The 13,172-nt window shown below is 40.6% G+C and overlaps 1 protein-coding gene across 4 annotated transcripts in view; it reads right to left on the bottom strand.

Annotated features, from left to right (window-relative positions):
* Nucleotides 1–13,172, bottom strand: part of ATXN2 (ataxin 2) — a 140,269-nt gene that overhangs the window by 73,002 nt on the left and 54,095 nt on the right. For all 4 annotated transcript variants that reach the window (XM_044921143.1, XM_044921144.1, XM_021698630.2 and 1 more), the window contains one exon: nucleotides 72–196. In XM_044921143.1, the coding sequence (XP_044777078.1) occupies nucleotides 72–196 (125 nt within the window). The remainder of the gene's footprint in view (nucleotides 1–71; nucleotides 197–13,172) is intronic.

Genomic DNA, 13,172 nt, shown 5'->3' with positions numbered 1-13,172 from the left:
AAACCAAATAATAAGATGTCACACCACATCACATGACCACAGTCTGATACTAAGCAAAAGACTTTACTTACTACATCATTTTCCAAAGCCTCCAGTTCCTCACTGGTAGTGAGTTCACCTGCATCCCAGGGCTCCAGGTCCTTCTCTTTGTGCTCACCATTCACTTTAGCACTGATAGCAGAATCAGTAAAAGCATCTGCAAAGGATGGACTTAGCTGAAAGATCACATAGTCAGACAATGGGCAACAGTAATACACACAAATTATCAACAGAGATATGCTAAAAATAATTATGATATAGAAAGTGTAACATTCATTAATGGTATGCTTTCAAATGTATAATGCTTCTAATACAATAATCTTCCAAAAACTTTCAGTTCTTCCCATATAATTTTAAGCCACATGAAGTGTTTTAATGCATTCACCAGGTCATTAAATTATATTAAAAATAATTACTTTGTATTTCAGAAGCGATCCAGAAAATCTCTACCAACCCATCTAAAATAGGATGCTTTTTGTTTAACGGATCCATTAATTAAATAAAAGCTCAGAACTCCTATATCCAAACATATGCATTTTAACTTTCCAAATCCATGTCTATATTCAGGGGTCTTGCCATTAGTAACTGAAGCCATTCTAAGTGAGCAAACCCTTCACAGAATCCATTTTTCCCTATAGCCACTCTGTTACAAAGTTCAGGCGCTACAGTGTCATCGTCCCCAAAAGGTTCAGGAGGCAGGGCTATCTACCAGGACTTCCCACCCTCACTTTCTCACTTACTGTGTCCTCTCCTCTCTAATGTTACTGAGGAGCAGGTAGCTTGTGAGAGCATCACCATGTTCAGCTGACGGGAAATATCTCAGAGCTGCTACCCAGCAAAGAAAATTTTTCTCTAGTTGGGTGTTAGGACCAGGCAAGTAAAGGTCTACTTGGGCAATGACAGTATTAGAAAATGCTTTGGAGATATAGGCTTGCATTTAAATGGCTGGACCCACAAGGTATCACCTAGCACAGGGCTAGGGAATAATACTTCTGCTGATCTGGCTCTGTCAAAGGATACTAGCTCCCAGTCACTGTGCCCTCACCCATACTATAAGCTGCCACCAAAGAGCAGGAGTAAAGAAGAATCAACAACTGTGTCTCTTTTAATAGAGACAATTCCAGAGAGATTTTTTATTTGGTACAACTTCTATAACAGTCACTGGCTCCCCAGGGGGCAAGGTGATAACCAAAATAAGAAATCCAAGCCAGCACATTTAAGCCAGCTTGGCACTACAAACCTAACTAGCTCTTACCTCCTCTCATCCTAAACTAGCGGTGGATGGGTGTGTATACATGCAATCCAGGAAATAAAAGCATAACTGCACCTGTGGGCTCAGCCACTCGCTCTACCAGCAGCACGGCTCCCACTGCTAGCAATTTTAAGAGCTAAGAGCGTACCAAGGGGGATCCCCAAGAACAGCAGGCCTCAGGTGGAGGTAGAATGGAGCATACACTGGAAGATTACTGTACTCTGAAAAAGCTCTCTAAGAAGTTCTAATAGACTGGTGTTGTCTTCATAACGCCACATTCAGCTGGAAGCCACTAACGGCCCTAAACACTTGGCTTTATGTGAAATTCACCTAAGTCAAGCAATACTCTCTACCACCTTATAGTTGTACAAATTCTTGATAAAAATTAGTTTTGCTATGTTTATTTTCAAGAACGTGAAATGCTTCAAGAAAACATCAATAACAACTTACATTAGGATGCTGAAATTCCCTATTTTCCCAGAAAACTAGACTACAGGAAAATTCCAAACCAGTCATGTCACCTTCTACAGAGAGCAATACAATTATTAATTTATACTGCTGATCCTATTCATGTTGTAATCGCCTTAGTTTTTTGAGAAGCATCTACCACTTCAGTGAATAAAATATTTACTTACATGGAAACCCAGCATTAAAGATGATACTCTTTATCTAAGAAATTAAAGCTCAAAGCAAGAGATATTTTTACACAACCACATAAATGGACTTTTTCCCACTATAACATGTGTGTGTACATGTGTGCGCATGTGTGTGCCAAAGTATTTAGGAAAGACAGGGACTGAACCAAGCTGTACTCAAATTGATAAATAAATTTTTATCAGTATTATTCTGAATAAAATCAAAAAGGATCCCTGAATGGAAGTCAATGTGGAAAAGCAAGCATCTAACACTTCACCGAACCAAGTTTTACTCTGCTGATCACAATTTAGGCTCTATTAACAGGACATTATTAAGTAACCTGTTTTTTTCACTACTACATTTTTATCATCAATTTCTGTTTACAATACCAATATTGTAAAAGGAATTAACTACTCATATGTTGTTACTTAGCATGATAGCTTTCTTTCGAGGCAGTAACGGGGAGGGGGCGGAGAAAACACAAAAGGTGTGTTTCTCTTAAGGATGATATTCCTTAATTTTAAAACCTCCTCCAAAGAAAGTCCCTTTTTAAAGATGAACGAAGAGTTTAGAGAAAGATGTTAAAAAAAAAAAAAAAAAAAGAGCAGAAGTAGAAAGTGAGCACAAAAATGAGGTTATACAGTCAGGAAGCTGAGGAAAAACCCTGGTCATAAATACTGTATTTCAGGTCAACACTGTATTATTATTAGCTAGAAGGAAGCAAGACCTGGATATTTCATTCTACACTATTACCAACACCTAATACTGTAAATTCTGAAAACCCCATGTTTGAATTTTTGAAAAAAAAAAACAATGCTGAATTTAAATAGTACAACCTATAGCCAGGATTTCTGCAAAGTCTGGAAAATCAACTGGCTATAATCTAATTGCAATTGTGGGAATTTGTATGCAGATTGTTCCAATGCCATGTGAGAGTATATTAATTTTTCATTATCCTCCATGGCAAGAAACAAAAGCATAATAAAAGCAAGATGCAAGAATACAAAAAGGCTGTTAGAAAAATGTTACCTGTTTCTGAAGGAATAACAGGTATAGAAAGAAAAAAACAATAAGAATTATCAAAGATAATAAAGATTTAAATTCTTCAGGTGCTTCATTCCCTGCCTTATAAACATTCAGTTTACCAAAATCTCTAGACTAGAGGGGAAAAGAATACACAAGTATCCCCCTGCCCACACATCTGCAAACCCCTCTATACCACCCCCACAGCAGCTCTCAAAACCTCTTCTGATTCTAGGCAAAGGTTTAGTCACCCTGGGTCAGTGGTGCCACCTGGTGGTAATCAGAAAGAAGTGTCTCAACCAAAGCACCACCTCTCTTTTGGATATCCCAATGCCCCACACCCAGCAAACAGGATATATGTTCTGCTCCTCAGCTTTTCCTCTTACCTCTCAGTTATGCTCATCTACAACTCTGAAAAACCACTCAACGTTGTCTGAGAACTTTTTAAAGGATCAGAATAGTGGTAAAATAAAATGCCAGTGACATACTATAAATTAATAAATATAAATTTAAATCTATTAAAGCCACAAAATGACATATTTGATGAAATATAAAAATTATCAAAAAAATTTTTCTAATTTTAAAAACAAAAAATCAGTCTCCGACTTAACATCAGAAACCCTCAAATGTGCTTCCAGAAACGTTTTCACCAGAATCCTCAGCTGCCCGTTTCCTCTACCAATTAAATCTCCTTTTTCTCCCACTTTTTAAAAAGATTTTATTTCTTTATTCAAGAGAGAGTGAAAGAGAGAGCAAGCACAAGGGGCAGAGGGAGAGGGAGAAGGAGGTTCCCCGAAGAGCAGGGAGCCTGATGCGGGGCTCAATCTCAGGACCCTGGGACCATGACCTGAGCTGGAGGCAGACGCTTAACAACTGAGCCACCCAGGCGCCCCATACATCTCATTCTTCTCAAACACTGAAATTCTAGATAAATTTTTTTAAAGCTTATTTCATTGTTATTGTTCTGTTTTGATGAATTAAGAATTCTGTGACTTTTTTTCAAAAACTTTAAAAAATATTTTCTCAAGGTCCCTGGGTGGCGCAGTTGGTTGAGCGTCCGACTCTTGGTTTCAGCTCAGGTGGTGATCTCTGGGTCGTGAGATCGAGCCCTGCATGGGTCTCTGCACTCAGCATGGAGTCTGTTTTAGATTCTCTCTCTTTCTCCCTCTGCCCCTCCAGCTCATGCTCCCTTTCTCTCTCTAAAATAAAAGTCTTTTTAAAAAAAGAATATTAAAGAATAGCGTAAACAAACAAAATGGGGAATGAAACTGGACCTCTTTCTTACACCATACATAAAAATAAACTCAAAATGGAGTAAAGACCTAAATATGAGACCTGAAACCTAAAAATCCTAGAAGAGAGCACAGGCAATAATTCCTGACACTGGCTGCAGGAACATTCTTCTAGATCCGTCTCCTGAGGCAAGAGAAACAAAAGCAAAAATAAGCTATTGGGACTACATCAAAATAAAGCTTCCAGGGGCACCTGGATGGCTCAGTCATTAAGCGACTGCCTTCGGCTCAGGTCATGATCCCAGGGTCCTGGGATCCAGCCCCATATCAGGCTCCCTGCTTGGCAGGAAGCCTGCTTCTCCCTCTGCCACTCCCCCTGCTTGTGTTCCCTCTTTCGCTGTCTCTCTCTGTCAAATGAATAAATAAAATCTTTAAAAACAAAACAAAAAACAAAATAAAGCTTCTGTACAGCAAAGGAAACAATCAACAAAACTAAAAGACAACCTACTGAATGGGAGAAGACATTTGCAAATGACATATCTGATAAAGGATTAGTAACCAAAATAATAAGAACTTACACAACACCAAAAAAAAGCCAATCCAATTATAAAATGGGCAGAAAACATGAATTGACATTTCTCCAAAGAAGACATACAGATGACCAACAGACACATGAAAAGATGCTCAACATCACTCATCATCAGGGAAATGCAAATCAAAACCACAACGAGATATCATTTCACACCTGTCAGGATGGCTAAAATCAAAACCATAGGAAACAAGTGTCGGCAAGGATGTGGAGAAAGAAGAACCCTTGTGTACCGTTTGGGTTTTGTTTCGTTTGTTTTTTTAAGTAATCTCTACACCCAATGTGGGGCTCGAACTCACAACCCTGAAATCAAAAGTCGCATGTTCTATTATCTGAGCCAGCTAGGGACTCCACCCCATTTTTTAATTTTTTTTTTTTTTTACCCTCATGCACTGTTGGTGGGAACATAAACCAGTGCAGCCACCGTAGAAAACAGTATGGAGGTTCCCCAAAAAGTTAAAACCAGAATTATCATACAATCCAGTAATTCCACTACCGGATATTTACCCAAAGAATATGAAAACACTAATTCAAAAAGACATATGCACTTTTATATTTATTCCAGCATTATTTACAATAGCCATATTATGGAAGCAGCCCAAATGTCTACTGATTCATGAATGGATAAAGAAGATGCGATATAGGGGCGCCTGGGTGGCTCAGTTGTTAAGCGCCTGCCTTCAGCTCAGGTCAGGATCCCAGGGTCCTGGGATTGAGCCCCACATCGGGCTCCCTGCTTAGTGGGAGGCCTGCTTCTCCCTCTCCCACTCCCCCTGCTTGCGTTCCCTCTCTCGCTGTGTCTCTGTGAAATAAATAAATCAAATCTTTAAAAAAAAAAAAAAGAAGATGCGATATATATGTACAATGGAATATTTTTCGGCCAAAAAAAGAATGAAATCTTGCCATTTGCAATGACATGGATGGATCTAGAGAGTATAATGCTAAGTGAAATAAGTCAAATACCATATGGTTTCATTCAAACATAGAATTTAAGAAACAAAACAAGTAACAAAGGGGGTAAAAGAAGAAAGACACATACAAACCAAAAAACAGACTCTTAACTCTAGAGAACAGACTGATAGTTATCAGAGGGGAAGCAGGTGAGGGGATGGGTGAAAGGTGAAGGGGACTGAGTATACATATCGTGATGAGCACTGAGTAATGTATGAAATTGTTGAATCACTATATTGTACACCTGAATCTAATATAACACTGTATGTTAACCATACTGGAATTCAATTTAAAAACACACACACACACACACACACACACACACACACAACAATCAATTGAAGTGTTCCCTGAAAATGCTAAATCTTCAAGTAACAATAATATATTATACAAAAATTACACATACTACAGGTTAAGGTGTTAGTTATGTTTTATAAGATAAGGTTTTTAAAGGTTTTTTATAAAGTAAAGTTTTTGTCTACATGTATTTCTGCAAACTATGGCTAGAAAAGAAAAAAAAAAACAAGATGGGGATAATGAACACTGCTGCCATTAAGGGCCAAGTGTGTGGTTAGGAACAATAAAAACAAAGGGATAAGTGGAGGCATAAAAAGGAGTAAGAGAAATGCGGGGATTGGGGGGTGCATGAGATTCTTGATTTCGGGGTTATGAGTTCGTTCAAGCCCCACAGTGGCCGCAGAGCTTACTTAAAAAAATAATAATAATAATAAAATAATAAAGAGAGAAATGCAGGGAGATGGGGCACAGGGAGTCTCTATCTAGATTACAGATTCTTAACCTTTCTTCTTTTATCCATGGACCCCCTAAGCATAGGGGGGATTTAAATGCATAAAATACATAGGAAATCAAAGGAGACCAATTATAAGGAAATGCAGTTATCAAAATCTCAAAAACCAGGGCGCCTGGGTGGCTCAGTCGTTAAGCATCTGCCTTCGGCTCGGGTCATGATCCCAGGGTCCTGGGATTGAGCCTCCCTGCTTGGCGGGGAGTCTGCTTCTCCTTCTCCCACTCCCCCTGCTTGTGTTCACTCTCTAGCGGTCTGTCAAATAAATAAATAAAATTTTTTTTTTTAAAGATTTTTTATTTATTTATTTGACAGAGAGAGACATAGCGAGAGTAGGAACACAAGCAGGGGGAGTGGGAGAGGGAGAAGCAGGCTTCCCGTGGAGCAGGGAGCCTGATGTGGGACTCGAGCCCAGGACCCTGGGATCATGACCTGAGCCGAAGGCAGACGCTTAACGACTGAGCCACCCAGGCGCCCTAAATAAATAAAATCTTAAAAAAAAAAAAAAATCAGTGCCACAGTAATATACATACTTCTTTATAATAAATGCATTACTCTATAGAATCTAACAGCAAATTTAATGACTAATTTTTATTTTTTTTTTAAGATTTTACTTATTTGAGAGAGAGAGAGAGAGCGAGAGAGCACGAGCAGGAAGGAGAGGGAGAAGCAGGCTCCTCACAAGCAGGGAGTCACATGCAAGGCTTGATCCCAGGACCGGATCATGACCTGAGCCAAAGACAGACACTTAACTGACTGAGCCACCCAGGCACCCCGATAATGACTGTAAGTAAAAAAATTTTTTTTTAAATACATAACAATTTTATTGATCCACTAGAAAAAAATAAAAGCTACAGTGTAAATCGCATCCCCACCTGGACTAAACCCCTTAGCACAGATTACGGTCCTTAAGTACTGGTTCTCCTCAATGTCCGAAGTTAATTTTTAATCAATGATTTCTCCTGGAAATAAGATTTTTTTTTTTTTTTTTTTTTTTAAAGATTTTATTTATTTATCTGAGACAGAGAGAATGAGAGAGACAGAGAGCACATGAGAGGGGGGAAGGTCAGAGGGAGAAGCAGGCTCCCTGCCTAGCAGGGAGCCCGATGTGGGACTCGATCCCGGGACTCCAGGATCATGACCTGAGCCGAAGGCAGTCGCTTAACCAACTGAGCCACCCAGGCGCCCTGGAAATAAGATTTTAAATCATCCTTTTTCATTCACATAAGGATAACAATTCAGATCTGTGTCCTGTATCATATGTAAGGAAAGGAACATGGTAGGACAGCTATGACTCCATTAGTTCATAGTTAATTTGTGCAACAAAAAAAATGGTAAAAATGGCAGCAGTGACAAGCCCCAGAGAGATGAGTGTCCAATCACCCCTTAATATCTCAAGATATCCGTATCTATACAAGTGATATGAAATTAACTGAGTTCTAGAGGTGCTAAAGTCACAGATACTGCTAATACTAATGGTTTGTTAATGGAAAGAAATGCCAAATTCCTTTTTTTTTTTAAAGTAATCTCTACACCCGAAGTGGGGCTTGAACTTAGGACCCCAAGATCAAGAGTAAGCATGTTCCACTGACTGAGCCAGCCAGGGGCCCCAAAATCCTAAATTTCAATCAAAGGTTAATAAAGATGTAAAATTATTTCCCATCCAAGTTCATCAATGCCCTGAATCCTCTCCATGAACCATTTGGGAATCAATGGATCCAGGTTAAGGACTCTGCCTTATGTTCTAAAAAGCAGGAAGAAAAGAGCATTCTGCGGTAGGGGCACCTGGGTGGCTCAGTTGTTAAGCGTCTGCCTTCAGCTCAGGTCATGAGCCTGGGGTCCTGGGATCGAGCCCCACATCAGGCTCCCTGCTCAGCGTGAAGTCTGCTTCTCCCTCTCCCACTCCCCCTGCTTGTGTTCCTGCTCTCTCTGTCAAATAAATAAATAAAATCTTTTTAAAAAATTAAAAAAATATTAAAAAAAGAGCACCCTGTGGTAAATAAAGGAAATGAGATGACGGAGCAAGGGACCAGAGAGAGTAGTCACAAAGGTTGCAGCAAGAGGTAAAGAAGGTCTACTGAACTCTCCTGAAGCTCCAGCAAAAACTAGAGACGAGACTACCCTATATTCCTAACTAAACAGCACCACAATGGGATTTCCCCAGCCACATCCAGTAGCCTGGCTACAGGAGTAGACAGAGTTTAAAAGTATGGAAGACCAGAGGAGGATCAAATAAATGACCCCATTTTTTCATTTTAAAAAACAGAAGGCCAGGGGCGACTGGGTGGCTCAGTCGTTAAGCGTCTGCCTTCGGCTCGGGTCATGATCTCAGGGTCCTGGGATCAAGGCCCGCATCGGGCTCCCTGCTCTGCGGGAAGCCTGCTTCTCCCTCTCCCACTCCCCCTGCTTGTGTTCCCTCTCTCGCTGTGTCTCTCTCTGTCAAATAAATAAATAAAATATTAAAAAACAAAAACAAAAAACCAGAAGGCCAGGGAACGGTCAGAGAGTCCTGTAAGAGACAAGAGGAAAGTGAGTAGAAGAGTAAAGGCTAAGTTGGCTATGGTCAGAGATCTTGGAAGGCATCATGGAAGAGCAGCAGTTATAAATGATGACAAAGTCACGAAAGTAGACTGCTAAAATAAGATGGAAATGAAGTAGAAGAGTTTAGGAGACTCAAGTTTCCAAAGGAACAGTGTTCTGTTCCAAATGACCAACCCAAGAATTATAAAATTTACCACTGCAAAAACATTTGAAGGTATCAGCCACAAAACTATGGGAAACTTGAATGCATTCCAAAGGTTAATACCCTTCTGTTCTAAATACCAAGAAGTTACAGTTATAAAATATACCACACAACAGCACTTGCCTACGAAACAATGCAGCAGTAGATACTATACATACTGAGTGACGGTATTTTGTTTAAGATTATTTATTTGAAATAGAGCACGAGAGAGAGAGAGAGGGCACAAGCAGGACGCAGGGGTAGAGGGAGAGGGAGAAGCAGGCTCCCCGAGTGGGGAGCCTGACGCCCCGACGCAAGATCATAACCCAAGCCTAAGGCAGACGCTCAACCAACTGAGCCACCCAGGCACCCGGACCGTAACTACTTTCTAATTTTAATTCTGGGCATATCAAGCAGAACTACCTAATATTTAAAATGCTGCAAGTAGTTATTTGATACACCATGGAGATGATATTATATAACCACAAAATTCAAGTTTTTGAAGTTAGATCCATAAAAAGTCAGTCCCAAGGTTTTTCCTTTACCTCGAAAATTTTGGGGAGAGAATGAATTGGGAAGAGCTAGTATAAATTATTAAAAACAAAACATAGCTCCTCCTACTTCAAAGACGGAAGGGTAGGACAGGAAACCAGGATCTATTTCTGCAGTGCCTGTACCCCCCCCCCCCAAAACAAGTGACAGAGTCATCCTGCTTGTAATCTCTTCTTGTTCCAGCAGCTGAAATTCTCAACCAAACACCTGTCTTTAAAAGTATTTTGTGTAGGGCGCCTGGGTGGCTCAGTTGGTTAAGTGACTGCCTTCGGCTCAGGTCATGATCCCAGGGTCCTGGGATCGAGTCCCACATCGGGCTCCCGGCTCAGTGGGGAGCCTGCTTCTCCCTCTGACCCTCTCCTCTCTCATGCTGTTTCTCTCTCGCTCGCTCTCCAATAAATAAATAAATAAAATCTTAAAAAAAAAAAAAAAGTCTTTTGTGTAGGGGGCGCCTGTGTGCTTCAGTTGGTTAAGCCTCCAACTCTTGGTTTCAGCTCAGGTCACGATCTCAGGGTCTTGAGACTGAGCCCAACACCGGGCTCCGCAGTCAGCGCAAACTGCTGGAGATTCTCTCTCCCCCTTTCCCTCTGCCCTCCCTCATCTCCCATTCTCCCTCTGAAAAGAAAAAAGAAAGAAAGAGAAGAGAAGAGAAAAGAGAAGAAGTCTTTTGCGTAAATAAAATAAAAGCCCAAAGTGGCAAAACTGTGACTTTCCGGTATTTGGAGAGGTTAACATAAAGCAGAACACACTGGTGAGCAGCAGTCACCTGACACCTAACACTACTGTACAAGATAGGACAGACCAACACAACAAAAAGTCAATCACCTGCATTCCTAAATTTCATACAAAATTTTAAGTAATTTAAAAATAATTTCCTGCAAGCACCTGAGTGGCAAAGTCGGTTGGGTGACCGACTCTTGGTTTTGGCTCAGGTTATGATCTCAGGGTCATGGGATCGAGCCCCGCAATGAGCCTGCATTGGGCTCCACACTGCAGTCTGCTTGGGATTCTCTCTCTCTCTAAGAAAGAAAGAAAGAAGGAAAGAAAGAAGGAAATAAGGAAGGAAGGAAGGAAGGAAGGAAGGAAGGAAGGAAGGAAGGAAGGAAGGAAGGAAGGAAGGAAAGAAAGAGAAAGAAAGAAAAAGAAAGAAAGAAAATCTTTTTTAAAAATTTCCTACCTTAATAGAAAAGGATGTCATTTTTTCAGAGAAAAACCAATTAATCCTACCTTTGCCTCTTGGGCACTGAACAAGGAAAATGAGTTTCGTGACCCACAAGCAGAAAGGAGGTTGTTTTTACCCTGGTTAGCACAAAAATGAAATAAATTAATCTCTAAGGTATGGTATCTTTTAATCTTAGGTTTCAAAGTGAACTCAGGAAAAGCTCATTCGATACTATTCTTCGCAGACGAATATGCTGTATACATAGATATAAATCCAAAAATGCATGCATTTCCAACATACACAATACCTAAGGCAAATTAATTATTTTAAAAGAATTTCAAACAGCCTGTATGTAGGTATGCTTTTATACTTAACTCCCTTACTTAGGCTTCTGACTTTTCTCACTTATATAAGCATCATTTGGGCCTTATTTTTAAAGTTAACACTTGGGACTTTGTTTTTTTATACTTTAAAAGGATATTAAAATGTTTAGTAGAAGCAATCTTCTGTAAGAAAACTATACTCTGAATATGTCATGTTGTAGGAAAGCCGTTGTTAGATTTGGCTAGGAGTAACTGCTTTCCTGAGTTTCCTGAAAATGAGTGGTAATTACAGTTTGTTTTTTTTTTTAAAGATTTTATTTATTTGAGAGAGAGAGAATGAGAGAGAGCACATGAGAGGGGGGAGGGTCAGAGGGAGAAGCAGACTCCCTGCCGAGCAGGGAGCCCGATGTGGGACTCGATCCCGGGACTCCAGGATCATGACCTGAGCCGAAGGCAGTCGCTTAACCAACTGAGCCACCCAGGCGCCCAGTAATTACAGTTTTTAATCATCTATGGCAATATGTCTATGTAAGAAAAGAAAAAAAAAAACAGGGGCGCCTGGGTGGCTCAGTCGTTAAGCGTCTGCCTTCGGCTCAGGTCATGATCCCAGGGTCCTGGGATCGAGCCCCACATCGGGCTCCCTGCTCCGTGGGAGGCCTGATTCTCCCTTTCCCACTCACGCTGCTTGTGTTCCCTCTCTCGCTGTGTCTCTCTCTGTCAAATAAATAAATAAAATCTAAAAAAAAAGAAAGAAAGAAAAAACAGTTTTGTCCTGATTGGAATGTAGTAAATGTAAAAACATAAAAATTTTAAAATATTAACTGAAAAATAAATATATGCTGGGTACCTACTATCCGTGAGACATTATGCTAGACACCATGGGGAATACACATCCCTAGTTCTATAAACATGTTTCTAAACTGCAGAAAATTATAATGCATTAGAAGAAAAAAAAAAGTCACACACTGCTTTGTAATGCTGAGTATTCAGGACATGAGGAAGACAGCTGGCTCTCCGACTGTGTTCCATGTAACCCTATGATTTCTTAGGGGTACCTCACAGCAGACAAAAAGAAAGCTGAGTAAGTTAAGGTTCTAGGACACCCCCCTCCCAACTTTCCTCCCTCACCACTACCTTGTTGTAACTGGAATTCAGCATGAGACTTAAATGGGGGCAGGAGGAAACAAACCATTCTGTGCTAAAAAGAAAATGTTGTGGGCGCCTGGGTGGCTCAGTCGGTTAAGCGACTGCCTTCGGCTCAGGTCGAGATCCTGGAGTCCCTGGATCGAGTCCCGCATCGGGCTCCCTGCTCGGCAGGGAGTCTGCTTCTCCCTCTGACCCTCCCCCCTCTCATGTGCTCTCTCTCATTCTCTCTCTCTCAAATAAATAAATAAAATCTTTTAAAAAAATAAAATTAAATAAAACTAAAAAAAAAAAAGAAAATGTTGTAAATTTTAGTAGCCATTGGTGCAGGTAATAAAAACAGACCACAGTGAGCTGCAAAGGTCAAGGAAAACTCTAAAGAGGAAAGGAGGTTTGACTTGGTTTTAGAAAAGTATTTTTTTTGAAGATTTTATTTATTTATTTGACAGAGAGAGACACAGTGAGAGAGGGAACACAAGCAGGGGGAGCAGGAGAGGGAGAAGCTGGCTTCCCGCCGAGCAGGGAGCCGGATGCGGGGCTCGATCCCAGGACCCTGGGATCATGACCTGAGCCGAAGGCAGACGCCTAAGGACTGAGCCACCCAGGCACCCCTAGAAAAGTATTTAAAATTCTAGGAAGGAAGGAAGGTATTTAAGGTAGAGAGTAAATCCAGCAGTAAGATAAGCAAGCTCAAAGATAGAGACAGAAATGTCTAGCATACAGAAAATGCCACCTTGGGTCAA

Source organism: Neomonachus schauinslandi, chromosome 14, assembly GCF_002201575.2.
Source record: "Neomonachus schauinslandi chromosome 14, ASM220157v2, whole genome shotgun sequence".
Taxonomy (NCBI): domain Eukaryota; kingdom Metazoa; phylum Chordata; class Mammalia; order Carnivora; family Phocidae; genus Neomonachus; species Neomonachus schauinslandi.
Note: the sequence above shows the minus strand (reverse complement) of the source record. Positions and strands in the feature narration are given on the sequence as shown.